The following is a 14,355-nucleotide window of genomic DNA, read 5'->3' on the forward strand; positions in this document are numbered from 1 at the left end:
TCTGCCAGTGGGAAAGGCAAACAGGGCCTGCACCAGAGAGACTCCGAATCCAGGCTCGGTGACTGGTGTAAGGAGGGATGACTTGGCTCCAAGGGCGAGTGGTGGCCTTCTGTGTCACCACAAACCTCTGGGATTGTTCCAGCTGCCCGCCTTCATTTCTTTAAGCATAAACCTTCCTCAGTGAGCTGCGGGGAGGCCTGGGAGGCTGCATGTTCTGGCTGAACACACCTGCTGCCTTAGACTTTGGTGGCACCAACTTATCCTTTGCTGAACACAGGAGGGTTCTACAGACTCTTTCAAGGGATCTATCTGCAAGGCCTTTCCCTTTTCAGGACATTCTCCATGACACTGACTGCCTTCAAATACTGCAATTGAAAGAGTGCTCACAAGAGGTTGAACTGAGAAGGAAATAGAGTTTAGGTGTCTTCTGTTCAGCTAGTGTTTGTCTGGAACCTGCAGCTCACTCCTGCTTGATCTGGAAAGCCCCAATTCTCTCTCCAAACCCTGCCCTCTCAGAGAGTCTCCAAAAGTGCTAAGAAGGCCAGTTGTGTATTGTTGTTGCAGCAGCAGCTCCTCGATGTGGGATTCCCCTCTGTATGCTGTGAATATCGTTGGTTAATAAAGAAACTGGTTTGGACCTATAGCAGAGCTATAGGGGAACAGAGCTAGGCTGGGAAAACTAAACTAGAATGCTGGAGAAGAAAGGGGGCGGAGTCAGATAGAAGCCATGTAGTCCCACCAGAGCCAGAGGGATCTCTAGCCAGTAAGTCATAGCCATGTGGTGATACACAGATGAATAGAAATGGATTATTAATATGTAAGAGTCAGCCAATAAGAAGCTAGAGCTAATGGGCGAAGCAGTGATTTAATTAATGTGGCTTCTGTGTGATTATTTCAGGGCTAAGTGGTCGGGAACCAACAAGTGGCCCCCTCCCTACAACAATTAGGCCAAGAGGTTATTGAATTAATACAGTTTCTGTGTGATTATTTCGGTTTCTGGGCAGCCGGGAAACAAACAAGTGGCCTCCTCCAACAATTCCTCCCCTGAAGATGCCAGTAGCCCAAGACCCCTCCTAAAGTGGTCAGTTTTTGACTATACCTGGGCTTGTGGAGGACATCATCACTCCTTGCCAACAGGGTATATAGCTTTCTGCTTTAGCTTGGCTGCGTGACTTCTCCAGGCCTTGCTCAAATATACCTGTTCTTTTACTTTTTAATTCAACTTGATCTGGCTTACTGCATTGGTGGAGAAACGTATTATCATATTACAGAAAACCCACTAACTAGGTATTGAGAATGTACAACCATGTACTTCTCTAATTTTTCCTTTTTGAAACAAAGCTTTCCATCAAAATACATAACTTAAGTTAGCATATGATGCTTGACTGTTGTTATTTCTAAATTAATATTCATAAATTTCCACTTTAAGTTTTAACATGGCAAATCCTAATATGGTACGCCTCAGAAGTTCTTTGGCGTTTTTAGTTAAAAGTTAGTATAAAGATGGGTTGCCTCATCTAGACTTAATAGGAAGGGAGGCGCCTAGTCTTTCGACAACTCGATATGCCGTGGCTGGCCCATATACATGGGGAGACCTGCCCTTTTTCTGAAGAGAAAGGAGGAGTGGGTGGGGTACTGGGAGGAGAGGAGGGAGGGAGGGAGGGGAAGTGTGGTCACTCTAGGAAAATATTAATCAATGAAAAATTAATAAAGATTCCTGAGATAAGAAAGTTAGAGAGCCATTGTGCCAAATGGAGCCACACTCTGGCTCTTACCTGTCCACCCTGTCACTGAGTCCTCCTTTGCCTGGCAATGCTTTGTAACTGTCCTTGTGCCTCTGGCTCCCCTCTCCAGGTTCTTTGTTCTCCCTGTAGCCTGCTCCACCCTGGAAGCATCTCTTATTTCTCATGTCTGTATTGTTTTGTTATGTGTCTTGCTTACAGAACTATGAACCCTCTGAAAAGTAGGAGCCTGAGCCAGGCACAGTAGTATGCGGCTTTGATCCCGGCACTTGGGAGGCAAAGGCAGAGATAGGTGCATCTCCCTGAGTTCAAGACCAGCCTGGTTTACATAGAGTTTTAGGTCATCCAGGGCTACGTAGTGAGATGATGTTTACAAAATAAATGAAGGTGTCTGCCTAAAGAACAATTTCCCAGTGCCTGGTATCAGGAGCATGGCCTTTGGCTATCTAGAGAATGAACAGACCAACATCAGAGACCTGGACTTTGCTAAGTAGTTATGTGACTGTGGGCAGGGCCTTGGCCCATCATGGCAAAGAGAAAATCAGACCAGAACACCCATGAAGTCCTCTTGAGGCTGAGTATTGTTCAGGCTGACTTGTGTGGGTCTTGATAAGGATCCGTGATGGTTGAGTTTGATTATCTGCTTGATGACATTTAGAGTCGTAGCGAAGGCAAACCCCTGAGTATGCCTGCAAGGGAGCCTCTAGATTGCAGAGGTGGTTAGACCCACTTGGAATGGAGCAGTGTCATTCCACCGGCTGGGGTTCCCAGTGGAAAAAAATACGGCAGGGGAGCCAGCTGAACACCAGCCTTTCTCAGTTGGCTCCTGTCTGTGGATACAATGTGACCAGCTGCCTCACAGTCCCGGAGCCATGACTCCCCCCCCATCCCCGAACTATGATGGGTTGTACTCTGGAACCATAAACAAAATAAGCCCTTTCTTTAAAGTTCCTTGTATCAGGTAATTTGGTACAGCATTAAGAAAGTGACTAATACAGAATCCCACGTGAAAGCCGTTGCCTCGACAATACTTAGTAACAACACTGGACGGAGCTCATTTTTCATCTCTTCCCACGGTTTAAAAGCAGGGCCTTATGTCTGCTTTTGGTTTTGGGTCTCCCCTGGTCACACTTACTGTGACCTTTGGGCCTCTGCATCTAAGTACCCCCACCTTTGCCTCCTCCCAGTGAGACAGCCCTTCCCATGTCGGGTGGGATGCTGAGACACAAGGTGAGCATGCATGAAAGTCTGCACACCTGGTCTGAAGATTTTACTCTTACCTTCCAAGAGCTGTCAGAGGCCCGGATCAGGGCAGGCAGCAGGTCCTGGAGAAACACCATTTTCTGTTTGAGGATCAGCTCCCTTTGGAGAGCTTCCTAGAAGGAAAAACGTACAGGGGAAGGTTAACCTGGAGGAAGAGTGGGTATGAGGCTGCCGCAGGCATTGCTGTGATACTTACTTTGAGGTACTCAGAGAGTTGGATGATGTCCTAGAGAGAGAGATGAAGAGGCTCAGGAGGACGTCGGCAGAGAACCAGAGAGCCCTGGCTGGCTTACACGGAGCAGATCTATTTTGCCTTGGATCTGGCAGGGTCCTTCTAGGCCCACATCTATGCTCAGGACCTTCCACCACAGCCCGGGTTTATCCCAGAATCCCGGGATGCTAGCTAGCTCTTAGGGACCATTTGACCCATACCCCTCCAAACGAGGGTTCTCTTACCTTATCTTGAACTGCGACTCCACAGCTGGGAAGAGAAGGAAAACATGACAGTGGGCCAAAAAAAAAAAAAAAAAAAAAATGAAACCTGCAAGCAGGCGGGGTGTAAGCTGCCCTGGCATCCCTGCGGAAGAGCAGTAGGGTGGGGAGGGGCGTCCTCCTCCTCCTCAGCTGGGCTGTCCAGTGGAGGTGTTCCCAATAAACACGTGGAGGAGAGGGATGAAGGAGATGTGAACTGTTGGGGTCAGAACGCGAGGGAACTCACTTGGTTTGCTGACTGGCATCACTCTTTACTCTTGGCTGTGCCTCTTCTGCCTTTGTCTGAGTACCTGAGAGACAGGCAGGGCGATTCAGCAGGCCAGGAGGAGGGAGGAAGGACGAGGGAGGGATGGGAGAACTGGGCTGCCACTGTAGGTCAGGGCCGCGCTCTCACCCCGGTGCTGTCTGTGTGGCTTCTTGACGGCAGAGTCCTGTGTTGGACAGACTGTCATGTGTGAGGAATGGAGGCCATCCAAATCTCTCTGGAGGCTTGAGGAGGAATGGCGCAGGGTCGGGAAAATGGCGGCGCTGGTCCCTGTTACCTGGAAAGCAGAGGAAGGTCACGGAATGACACTCCGAAGGGCCTTTTAAGCTCTCCAGAGAACTGCAGAGAGAAGAGCCAGAGGCTGGGGCTGTAGCTCAGTGCTAGTGGGTTGCTGGGCACATACAAAGCCCTGGGCTCCATTCTCAGCACAGGAAAAACAAACCAAAGTAAAAATGAAACAAAGCAAATGCTAATGACATCTGTGTGGACTGAGTGGTTTTCGCGAAACTCCTGTGTTGATATTGTAGCGGTTTTTAGGAGACGGAGCCTTTGGGAAGCACTTATGTCTGAACATGGGTCCTTTGCGAGTGAGGTCAGTGCCTTCCCAGAAGAGCTGTGTAAGAGCTCGCCTGTTTGCCCGCTTTCTGCCATGTGTGCACATGGTGGCGTGACTATCTGCACAGGAAGAGTGTCCTCATCAGATTCCAGATGGACTGGAGTCTCGGGCTTGGACCTGAGCTTCAAAAATGACAAGAAATACATTTCTGCTGTTTCCAGCTACTCCCTGTGTGACATTTGGTCACAGCAGTCCAAATGATACTTTCCACCTAGAAAGCCTAAACCACCCAAGGCTTCACAGCCTCGAGGTCACCTCGGTGCTTGTTCTTTCTTGCCCTGGATGGAGGGAATGTCTGTTATTTTTGTCTTCTTTTCTACAAAATCAAAAGTCTATGTAGCTAACCCAGCACTAAAAGGCTAAGAAATATCTATGGGATCCCATGACGGGCTGACTAAAGAGCCACGGGCAGACAATTATTTCACTGCATTTTTCTGTTCCCATTCTCGACACCTCTGCCCCTTTGTCAAGGCCATTCAGAGGCCTTGTTACCATGTAAACAGGCTGTTGGCATGTTCTAGGATGGTTGCTCTGGGCAGCCGTGTGGCAGCATGTGCATGCATGCACACATGCATGTTGAGACATGAAAACATTGGCTTGTGTTCCTGGCATATTCAAAGCATTTAGTAAGTCTCTGGTGAATGATGGTCAAGTAGATGCCGTAACATAGCCACAGAAGATGTTATAGAGTTGGAGATGTGGCTCAGTGGCAGGATGCTTGCCGACCATGCACAAGGCCCTCAGCATTGAGAGAAGAAAAAGCAGAGTCTGTGAATTACAGTGCACCTGTAATCCCAGAACTCAGGAAAGGGAGGCAGGAAGATCATAAATTTGGAGCCATCTTGAATTATATAGCAAGGCCGTATCTTAGGGAAAAAAGATCTTATACTAGTTATTATTTATAATTGTTTGAACAGTTATTTCCTTTCTCCTAACAGCCAGGAGTAGGACCCCCATTCCCCATTTCAAAAGACATTAAAGACACAGCACAAACTCTAAAGAGCAATGGTTGATGACTGATGGAAACTTGATTGCATGGCTGAGGAAGGGGCTTACAGGAATCATTTGTTAATGACCTTCGGCCTTTGTGCTTCTCAGACTCCCCCCCCCCCCCGGTCTAGAGCAGTGTTTTCTTGGACATATCCCACCTGCTGTCCAGGGAAAGCCGTCTTGTTGGCACCAGGCAAGGACTCTTTGAGGACAGTCACCTGACATGTCCCTCCATCTGTCTTGCAGGAAGGCCCTTGCTCCCTGACCTGGCCTTTCGTTTCATCTTCCAGGTTTCTCCTTCTGAGGAACTGGAGCTGCCGAGCTCTCTGAAGCTGTTCCCTGTGCTGGGTCCTCAGCACCTTCCCCGGCTGGCGGCAGGTGGTCTCATTGCGGCGGCGGCGGCGGCTTTCTCGGATCTCCTGACGTCTTTCACACTTGGCCTCGTAGCTCTCAGCCCACCAAGCCAAGCCAGGGGAGGACTTGGGGTCTGAGCTGATCATGGTGACCTCCCGAGCACCTGTTGTCTTTGGCTTTCAGTTCCTTGAACAGCTGCTTGGACCTGGCAGATGCCAAGAGGGAGGAGTCAGAAGATGGGCCAAAAACTGACAATCTCTCTCCCCAGGTCAGGGCAGAAATAGCACAGGGCTCCATCCGTGTGTGTGCTGAAAACCCGGGGTGAGGACTCCTGGCCTCAATCCTGCATGAACTGATGGAATCCAGCAAGGCCAGGTTTCTCTAGCACTGATCCCTAAAGTTGGCAGCTCTCTCTGGAGCCCCTTCTTCTTTGGTTAGATTCTCTGAGTGAGGGTATGCAAGGGACAAATGATACCTGTCACAATGAGCGTACAGCCCTTTGGATGGCTTGCAGAACTGTGGCCACCTCAGCCTACTTCATCTTCTAGTCTAAAATGAAGGATGATGTCATCCTGACTGTTCTCTTGCCCACACCATCCCTAAAATAGCTAAGTGGCAGTTCTCGAGACCCAGTGGAGGTCTAGCCACAACCCCCCAGGAAGTGATCAGGTTTGTGACTGGCACCCTCTGCCCCATATCTCGCTCTCAGCAGTCACCTTGTGGCTCCGGACTGGCATGGCTCAGAGAACCTGCCCTAATTCCTCCATCGCCACATCCTGGCCTTTCTCTCTGTCATCTGCTATGTATCTAGGGCGAGGTGCTGACGTCAGCTGCTGATCAGGTCAGTGATGGGATGAGCATCTTTCACGATGCTCAGTGTTGGTCCACTGCAGAGACGCTGGTTCAGTGCCACCTCCCTGCCAAGACAAGAGAAACCTGTCCCCAAGGAACAGTCCTCAGGACAGGCCACCCTTGGTGCCCCGTTAGGTGACCTTACCTGCCATCTGTCTAGTACCTAAACCCTCATCTTCACCTACCTGTTGCGGATTTGGCTAGCCTCATTCTGGGCTCTGGCAGCCTGGTGGAGTGAGGGCTGGACTCAGATGAGCTAACCCTAGCACCAGAGATTGTTCCCTGCCTCCTCTGCCTTCTGGAGCCCGACTGGGTGATGAGGAAGGTCCTCCTCAGAGCTGCTGCCTCTTCTCTATTACTGTTCATCCCACTGCCCTGGAATTCAGCTCCTGGGTGGTCAGAGGAAGTATCCCAGCCTCACCGACCAGGAGGCACTGGCCAGCTCTGACCCCTGAGACTTGTTTATAGGCTGCACAGAATCTGCAGGCAGAGGCCCTATGCTTCATTGTTGGGACTTCGATGTCTATCCTGGCACAAGATAGAATTCTGTGCAGAGCGGCTGCTCTGTCCCTGGTCACTGCACTCATTCACAAGCCTGTGGGTGGACAGTCTCACTCTCTGAGGGGCTTATATGGCCAAGTCCTGGATGCTTTTTGTTACCTGACTCTTGAGGGCAGAGGAGCAGCCTCTGCCTTGGGCAGAGCTTACCCCATGGACTGTGAGCTGGTGTTTGTCCTCCTCATCATCTCAGTGCCTCCCCCAAGGCTTTGCTCTCACTCTCGCTCTGTGGGGTTCTCTAGACTTCCCACCAGTCTCTCTGCTTATTTAATCATGTAGAAAAGGAGCCAAAAGCTCTACACATGTTCTGTGATGGATGGATTGTTGTAATAAAAAAATGTGGTATGTGAGAGAAAGATGCAGTGTGACAGAACTCAGGTGGAGGGGGTTTTATAGGGGAAAGGGAACTTAAAAAGGGAGAGGGGAGAGCAGCCTCTGGGGACAGGGGCAGCAGAAGAGAGAGGCAGAGAGAAAGGGGGGAGGGAAGGAAGGAGAGGAAGAGACAGACAGCAGAGAGGGAGAGAAAGGGAGGGAGGGGGGAGGGAGAGAGAGAGGGAGAGATGGGAGGTAGGCATGGCCCTTTTAAAAGTGCACAGAGGGGTTCTTAGTGTCAGGCCACATACAGATGCCTGAATACTAACATGGATGGATGGATGAATGGATGGATGGATGGATGGATGGATGGATGGGTGGATGGGTGGATGGATGGATGAGTGGATGGATGGATGGGTGGATGGGTGGATGGGTGGATGGATGGATGGGTGGATGGGTGGATGGATGGATGGGTGGATGGGTGGATGGATGGATGGGTGGATGGATGGATGGATAGGAACTCTTGCTTTGGGCCAGTCTGCGACTCACTTCCAGGCTGTCACTGCCTACAAACAGGGGGGAAACGGTTAAGTGTTGCTAAGCCTCAGGGTTCTCATTAATGAAATGGAGCTAAAATGTCCCGTGAAAGGGATATGAGCATTAATGATGACATCCACACCATACACTTAGCACTGCCATTATGATAGCTTTTAAAAATAACAGACAGAAAGCATCCTACCTATCCTTGCTGGTGTAAATCAAACGCCCGGGCAAAGCCAGACTCTAGGACACCGTCTGATTTCCCCTAATTCCTTCTCTCAGTTCTGAACAGGCCTTATAGCTCCATCTTGGAATAATTTTCCTGTGGCCTCTGAGTTTGGGTTATAAGGACAAAGCGCTTCTCAGTGGTCTGGACATAACCATCAACTCCAGTAGGTCAGACAAGAAGGCAAAGAACAGGCAGGTGAAGAATGGGTACGGCCTCACGAGTGTGAGGGTTTAGGTTCCTCCCTGTTGGGCCTTACTTCCATATAGGCTTTGTACTGGAGGTAGCTCTCTGGGTTTAGGACCCTCTCGCCTTCTAGACAGGAAGAGGAAACATCTTATGGGGTTGAGGCAAGGCTGTGGTGACGTCTCTCCCTGCTTGCCATCTAGCTGGTCTGTAGGTCTACTGAAATATGGCTGCTCTACTCTCTGCATCATTAGGACTTAACACCAAGAGGGAAGTTACAGTAGGAATGGTTCCCTAGAAAGAGCAGCATTGCTCGACCCACAGGGCCTCCCACTCCCCTCCACCCTGGTGGGATTTGATGTGGTGCTTGCGCAGAACCACATAGCCTTCTGGAATGGTGTGAAATGGTGGCTCATGTCAATATAAGAAGGCTGTGGGGGCTGGGCGGTGGTGGTGCACGCCTTTAATCCCAGCACTTGGTAGGCAGAGGCAGGCAGATCTCTGTGAGTTCGAGGCCAGCTTGGTCTAGAAGAGCTAGTTCCAGGACAGGAACCAAAAAGCTATGGAGAAACCCTGTTTCAAAAAAACAAAAAAAAAAAAAAAAAAAAAAAAAGGCTGTGGAAGATCTGATGGACAGGGACTAGCTGCAGAATAAAGGAACTGGTCCTGTGGTTCAGAGAAAGGTCACAAGGCCGCTTGCCCAGGCTTTCTGGAGTCTCCATTGGCAACACGAAGGGTCCAGTTAGAGCCTTGGAGGAAGGGGTAGTACCCGCTAGGGAAGGAGGCTCTCCTCCCTGCACAGGGAGGCAGCAGGGCACTGCCCCTCACCTACAGGCTTGTCGTTACCTTTACTAATCTAACAGGTGGAATAGAGCTGTTAGCCGTATCCCAGTGGTTACCCAAGGATGCTTTCTCGGTCACACAAAGCCCAGCACTCAGACCCTACCACCTGCTGCTGTGCAGGAGGCTGGCATGGGCAGAACACCTCTGCCCCACCCCCAACGCCAACAGACCCAAACCTGGATCGAAAACATTGTTCTCCACCATTACCTCAGGTCCTAGGTTCTGTCCCTAGTGTCTCTCTGGTCTCAGATGGCCAGGGAGGCGGTCAGACAGATGTTCTGAGCCCCCTCTCTGGTCTCAGGTGTCCAGGGAAGCGGCCAGTCAGATGTTCTCAGCCCCCTCTCCATTTTTCTCCGGTACCGACATTCTTTTGGCACAGCAGTCTGGTGAAACAGGAAACAGACAAGCCACAGTGCTTGCAAACCTCAGTTCCTCTCCTTGCTCTCAGCAACTTGAGAGGGGCCCCTTCACCCTTGGGGCCTCCAGGGCTGGTGAGGAACTCCACCCCGCCACCCACTCTCCCGCTACCTGATTGGTCTGTGCTCCCTAGCAGTTTCAAGCCAATATCCATTTCCAGGGGTTGGTGATAGAGTTCAGTAGGTAGAGTGCTTGCCTGGATGCATGAAGCCCCATGTTCCATCCTCAGCACTAAAAGCCATACCTGGCAGTGCAGCTCTGAAACCCTGACATCAGGAGTTCAAGGTCATCCTCAGCTAGGTATTGAGTTCAAGGTCAGCTTGGGCTACTTGAAACCCTGTTTCAAAACTTTTTGTTGTTGTTGTTTGTTTGTATCTGGGATTACACAGGGATGAGCTCTGGGCCAGATCCAAACCTTGCCACTTCTGTGGTGAGACCCAGGAGGGATGTTTCCCATGCCATCCAGCTATCTGTTCAGGAAGCTCTCTTTCCTTTGGGCACCTCTCCCCGGTGTTGACATGTCTGAAGGATCTCTGTGTTTTGAGGAGCTCTAGATCCTTAAGGGGTTCTGGATTCATTTCTTTTTGAAGCAATGTGGACAGTAAAGGTGGCTAGAAGGCAGACAGTAGATAACCAACATAATCTGGGGGGAAAAGAGAAAAATCCCAGTGAGTTGAACTGAGAAATTTGGGAGAAAATTAAAGAGAACACATGCATTAGAAAGAAACTATCACAAACAGGCAATCTGGAGCAGCTCAGGATAGATCAGCAGGAAACTGGGTTGGTCCAAGCTCACGAACAGCACTGGGACCTCTCAGCCCTCAGCATGAAGGGGTTAGGTGGTAGATGTGGCTGCTGTGAATGTAGGGTTTGCAGATGTGTAAGGGGGACGTAAGGAGGCAGTCGTGAGGCAGGCAGTGAGACGCTCACACAGCTGTGCTAAGTTTCGTTAACACGGAGAAGTTATCACAGTCCTCCTGGTTGCTACTTCCCCTCGTGTCTGAAGAGAAAAAGGCAAGAGGCACACAGGTTAGATTCTTACACTGGGGCCCACGGCGAGAGACACGAGGGAAGACAGGAGATTGTATTGGAATTGCAGCAGATCTGAACTGTATTAAAAACTGTGCAGAAATGTATACAGAGGTCAAAATCCCTCCTAGGGCTGGGTACTCTTTGGGGGCTACACTCGTGCTGCCTGGGCTAGTAGGTTTTTATGCGTGCTCAAAGTCATGCAGCAAGGGCTGGACCCAGGCTTGCTCTGCGTCAAAGCAAGAACTCTTTGTTTGTTTTTGTGTTTTTGAGATGGGGTTTATTTGTGTAGTCCTGGCTGTCTTTGAACTCTGTAGACTAGGCTAGCTTCAAATGCACAAAGATCTGCCTGCCTCTGCCTCCCAAGTGCTCAGATTAAAGGTGTGCACCATCACTGCCAGGCAAAGTCAGAACTCACTTTTTAAAAAAAAAAAAGTCAGGAAACCCTGATTGCTCTTCGGGCTGATGAGGGAGGGGGACCTGATTGGGGGAGGGGGAGCGAAATGGGAGGCAGTGGCAGGGAGGAGGCAGAAATCTTTAATAAATAAAAAATTAAAAAAAGGTTTATTATGCATACAGTGTTTTGTCTGCATGTTTGCCTACACGCCAGAAGAGGGCACCAGATCTCATTATAGATGGCTGTAACCCACCATGTGGTTGCTGGGGATTGAACTCAGAACCTCTGGAAGAGCACCCAGTGCTCTTAATCTGTGAGCCATCTCTCCAGTTCCAAATCCAGAACTCTTAACCCTGCTCTGAGAATTAATGGTTCATGAAGTTGCCATAGGCTACTGATCTATCTACATGGAAAAAGTGCATATGCACGCATGGACACACACTATCCCTGAGAATAGAGAGTGTATCTTATTTTCAAATATGCATAAAGCATTATAAGAGTGAGCATGCTGACAGAAAAAAATGTTTTAGCTGAGTGTGGTGGTACATGCCTATAATTCCAGTACTGATCAGGAGGAAAGTGTGCCTGAGGATAGCCTGGGCTAGCTAGTGAGATTTTTTTTTAAAGTAAAACAAAAACATAGCCTTTGAAATAAGATTTTCTGGCCATAGTACAATGAAATTAGAAATTAACAATAAAAGTTGGAATTAAAAAATATAGATCAGTCTTGAAATATAGAGAATTGAGTCTGAAATTAAGAATCCAGTGAGCACGGTGACAATGGGGACATTAAGACCAAAGTCTGTGAGGCACTGCGGAGGTATGCCCCATAGCTGCAATCATTTCATTATTTAAATAAGATTAAAATTATTTATGAGCTTACTTACGTTCAAGCAGACTTCTAAAATTGGTCATAAGAACCAAGGAAAGTAGGTGAAAATTAAGAAGGAAAGAAGAAAATGTTAAGTTAGGCTAGTGAGCAGGTGTGATGGGAATGCAGAAGTTTGTGCACATGTGCAGAGATGCTTGTGTGCATGTGTGTGGGGGTGCTTGGACGTTTGTGTGCACGGGTGTGTGGATGCTTGGGCATTTGTGTGCACGGGTGTGTGGATGCTTGGGCATTTGTGTGCATGGGTGTGTGCATGCTTGGGTGTTTGTGTGCATTTGTGTGCGGATGCTTGGACATTTGTGTGCATGTGTGTGTGTGGATGCTTGGATGTTTGTGTGCACAGGTTTGTGGATGCTTGGGCATTTGTGTGCATGGGTGTGTGCATGTTTGGGTGTTTGTGTGCATGGGTGTGTAGATGTTTGGGCATTTGAGTGCATGTGTGTGTGGATGCTTGGACCTTTGTGTGCATGTGTGTGTGGATGTTTGGGCATTTGTATGCATGTGTGTGCGGATGCTTGGGCCTTTGTATGAATAGGTGTTTGGATGCTTGGGCATTTGTGTGCATGGGTGTGTGCATGCTTGGGTGTTTGTGTGCATGGGTGTGTGGATGCTTGGGCATTTGTGTGCATGTGTGTGTGGATGCTTGGACCTTTGTGTGCATGGGTGTGTGGATGATTGGGCATTTGTGTGCATGGGTGTGCAGATGCTGGGGCATTTGTGTGCATGGGTGTGTGGATGCTTGGACCTTTGTATGAATAGGTGTTTGGATGCTTGGGCATTTGTGTGCATGGGCGATCTTGTGTAGGAGGTGGTGGTATAAATACCAACAGAAAGCAAAACTTAAAAGTGAGTTACTGCCTATTCTAATCAATATAGGAGTAAGGACATACATAAAACCTTAGGAAGCAACAACAGTATGGTGAAAATTAATACATCGGGTCATTTTCATCTTACTAACTTTTTAGTCAGAATGATGCTTCATTGTAGCATTTACATATGTATGTGATTTCAGCTTGCTCGCACCAACCCCTGATTAATCCTCCTTAGTTCAACCCTTCTTCCCATGGGTTTCCAATTCCTTAGACATGGCCCATTTCTGCTCTCAGGTCTTTTACAGAGTATGTGTATTGCTGAATCTATGTTCTCTATATGAGAGAGAACATACTTATCCCAACAGTCCTCTCTTCTGTACCCCCTCCTTTCAGACCTACTTCACCTACTTAGTTCCCTTCTACTTTTATGTCTGTCTGTCTGTTTGTCTGTCTAAACCTCACATTGTATTCTAAGCACTTGGGAGGTAGAGGCAGGGAGGACTGGCATAAATCGGAGGCCAGCCTGGGCTATGAAGTAAACCTGCCTCAAAACATATATATCACAGGAGAGAAAAGACGTGATTTTTGATTTTTGAGTCTGGCCTGTTTCACTTGACCTGATGATTCCTGGCTCATCAGTTTCCCTGCAAATGGCATAAGAGTCAATTTGCATAACTGTGCCGATGGCTTTGCAAACCAGAATCAAATGGATTCAAGAAAACCAAATGCACAGAGAGAGTCTCATCCGCAGCTGGCCTCTTAGGTGGGGAGGGAGGGTTTAATCAGCCTATTGACCAAAGCAAAAGCTTTACACTGGGCTAACTGGACACTCTTATCTGACCACTAGGGCCTCCCTTTCGGGAGCTTCTGAGACTTTTTCATTCGGCTAGCTGATTGCTTCTTTCTCGGAAAATGGTATTGTTAATCAGAGTTGTTCATTCTTGGGGTTTCTCCCAGCTGGCCCCTGTTTCTCAGCAGTGCATTCTCAAGCCCGAGTCATTTACTCTAGAAGAAAGTCCCAAACAGTTTTTATTAGTATTTAGTGGTACCCATGGCCCTTACTGTAGTGTGGCTCCCCGCAGAGGCCCATATCTCAGAGAATCCTAGGAATGGGCTTAATGGGAGAAAGTTAGGTTGTTGGGAGCATGTCCTTGAGGGGAGAGTGCCATCTCGGCTCCTCTATCCACTTTTCACTTCCTAGTCATGAGGTGAGCTTTTGCCCCATCATGAAGTTATGGAAACCACAGTCCTGGTAATGTCTGAGGTAACCAATCACTGACTGAATCTTCCAAATTCTTGTCTCTTCATAACTGATTTTCTTGGGAGTCTGTTAAGGTATAGGGAAGCTGACTGATATATCCCAAATCTCACAGGAGGTCCCAGCGTGGGCAGACTGTTGTCAGGTTCTCATAGGGTTTGCTCTTTGGTCTTTCAAGGGTGTTGATGGTCAGTTTAATCAAGTGTCCACATTTCTGAGGTAGTGTATCTTCCACTCCTCAGGAGGGAGGCAATGTTCCATGTTTCCTACATTTGCAAGGTTGTCTGCCACGTGGAACTACATGCCATTCCCAT

At 48.7% G+C, this 14,355-nt stretch overlaps 1 protein-coding gene across 4 annotated transcripts in view; it reads right to left on the reverse strand.

The window, feature by feature from the left end:
• The window catches only part of Traf3ip3 (TRAF3 interacting protein 3), a 25,060-nt gene extending 15,381 nt beyond the window's left edge, over positions 1-9,679 (reverse strand). The window contains exons 1-8 of one of the 4 annotated variants that reach the window (XM_050148246.1): positions 9,447-9,678; positions 6,439-6,639; positions 5,527-5,927; positions 3,892-4,039; positions 3,724-3,787; positions 3,462-3,486; positions 3,202-3,231; positions 3,023-3,118 (exon numbers count right to left, since the gene is read on the reverse strand). In XM_050148246.1, the coding sequence (XP_050004203.1) occupies positions 3,023-3,118; positions 3,202-3,231; positions 3,462-3,486; positions 3,724-3,787; positions 3,892-4,039; positions 5,527-5,868 (705 nt within the window). In that variant the 5' untranslated portion in view covers positions 5,869-5,927; positions 6,439-6,639; positions 9,447-9,678. Of the gene's footprint in view, positions 1-3,022; positions 3,119-3,201; positions 3,232-3,461; positions 3,487-3,723; positions 3,788-3,891; positions 4,040-5,526; positions 5,928-6,438; positions 6,659-9,446 lie in introns of all 4 variants that reach the window. The other 3 variants (XM_050148245.1, XM_050148243.1, XM_050148247.1) reach the window with 3 other exon arrangements.
• Positions 9,680-14,355: the final 4,676 nt, after the last annotated feature.

This window comes from Alexandromys fortis, unplaced genomic scaffold, assembly GCF_014885135.2.
Source record: "Alexandromys fortis isolate MF-2015 unplaced genomic scaffold, M_Fortis_MF-2015_v1.1 scaffold_62, whole genome shotgun sequence".
Taxonomy (NCBI): Eukaryota; Metazoa; Chordata; class Mammalia; order Rodentia; family Cricetidae; genus Alexandromys; species Alexandromys fortis.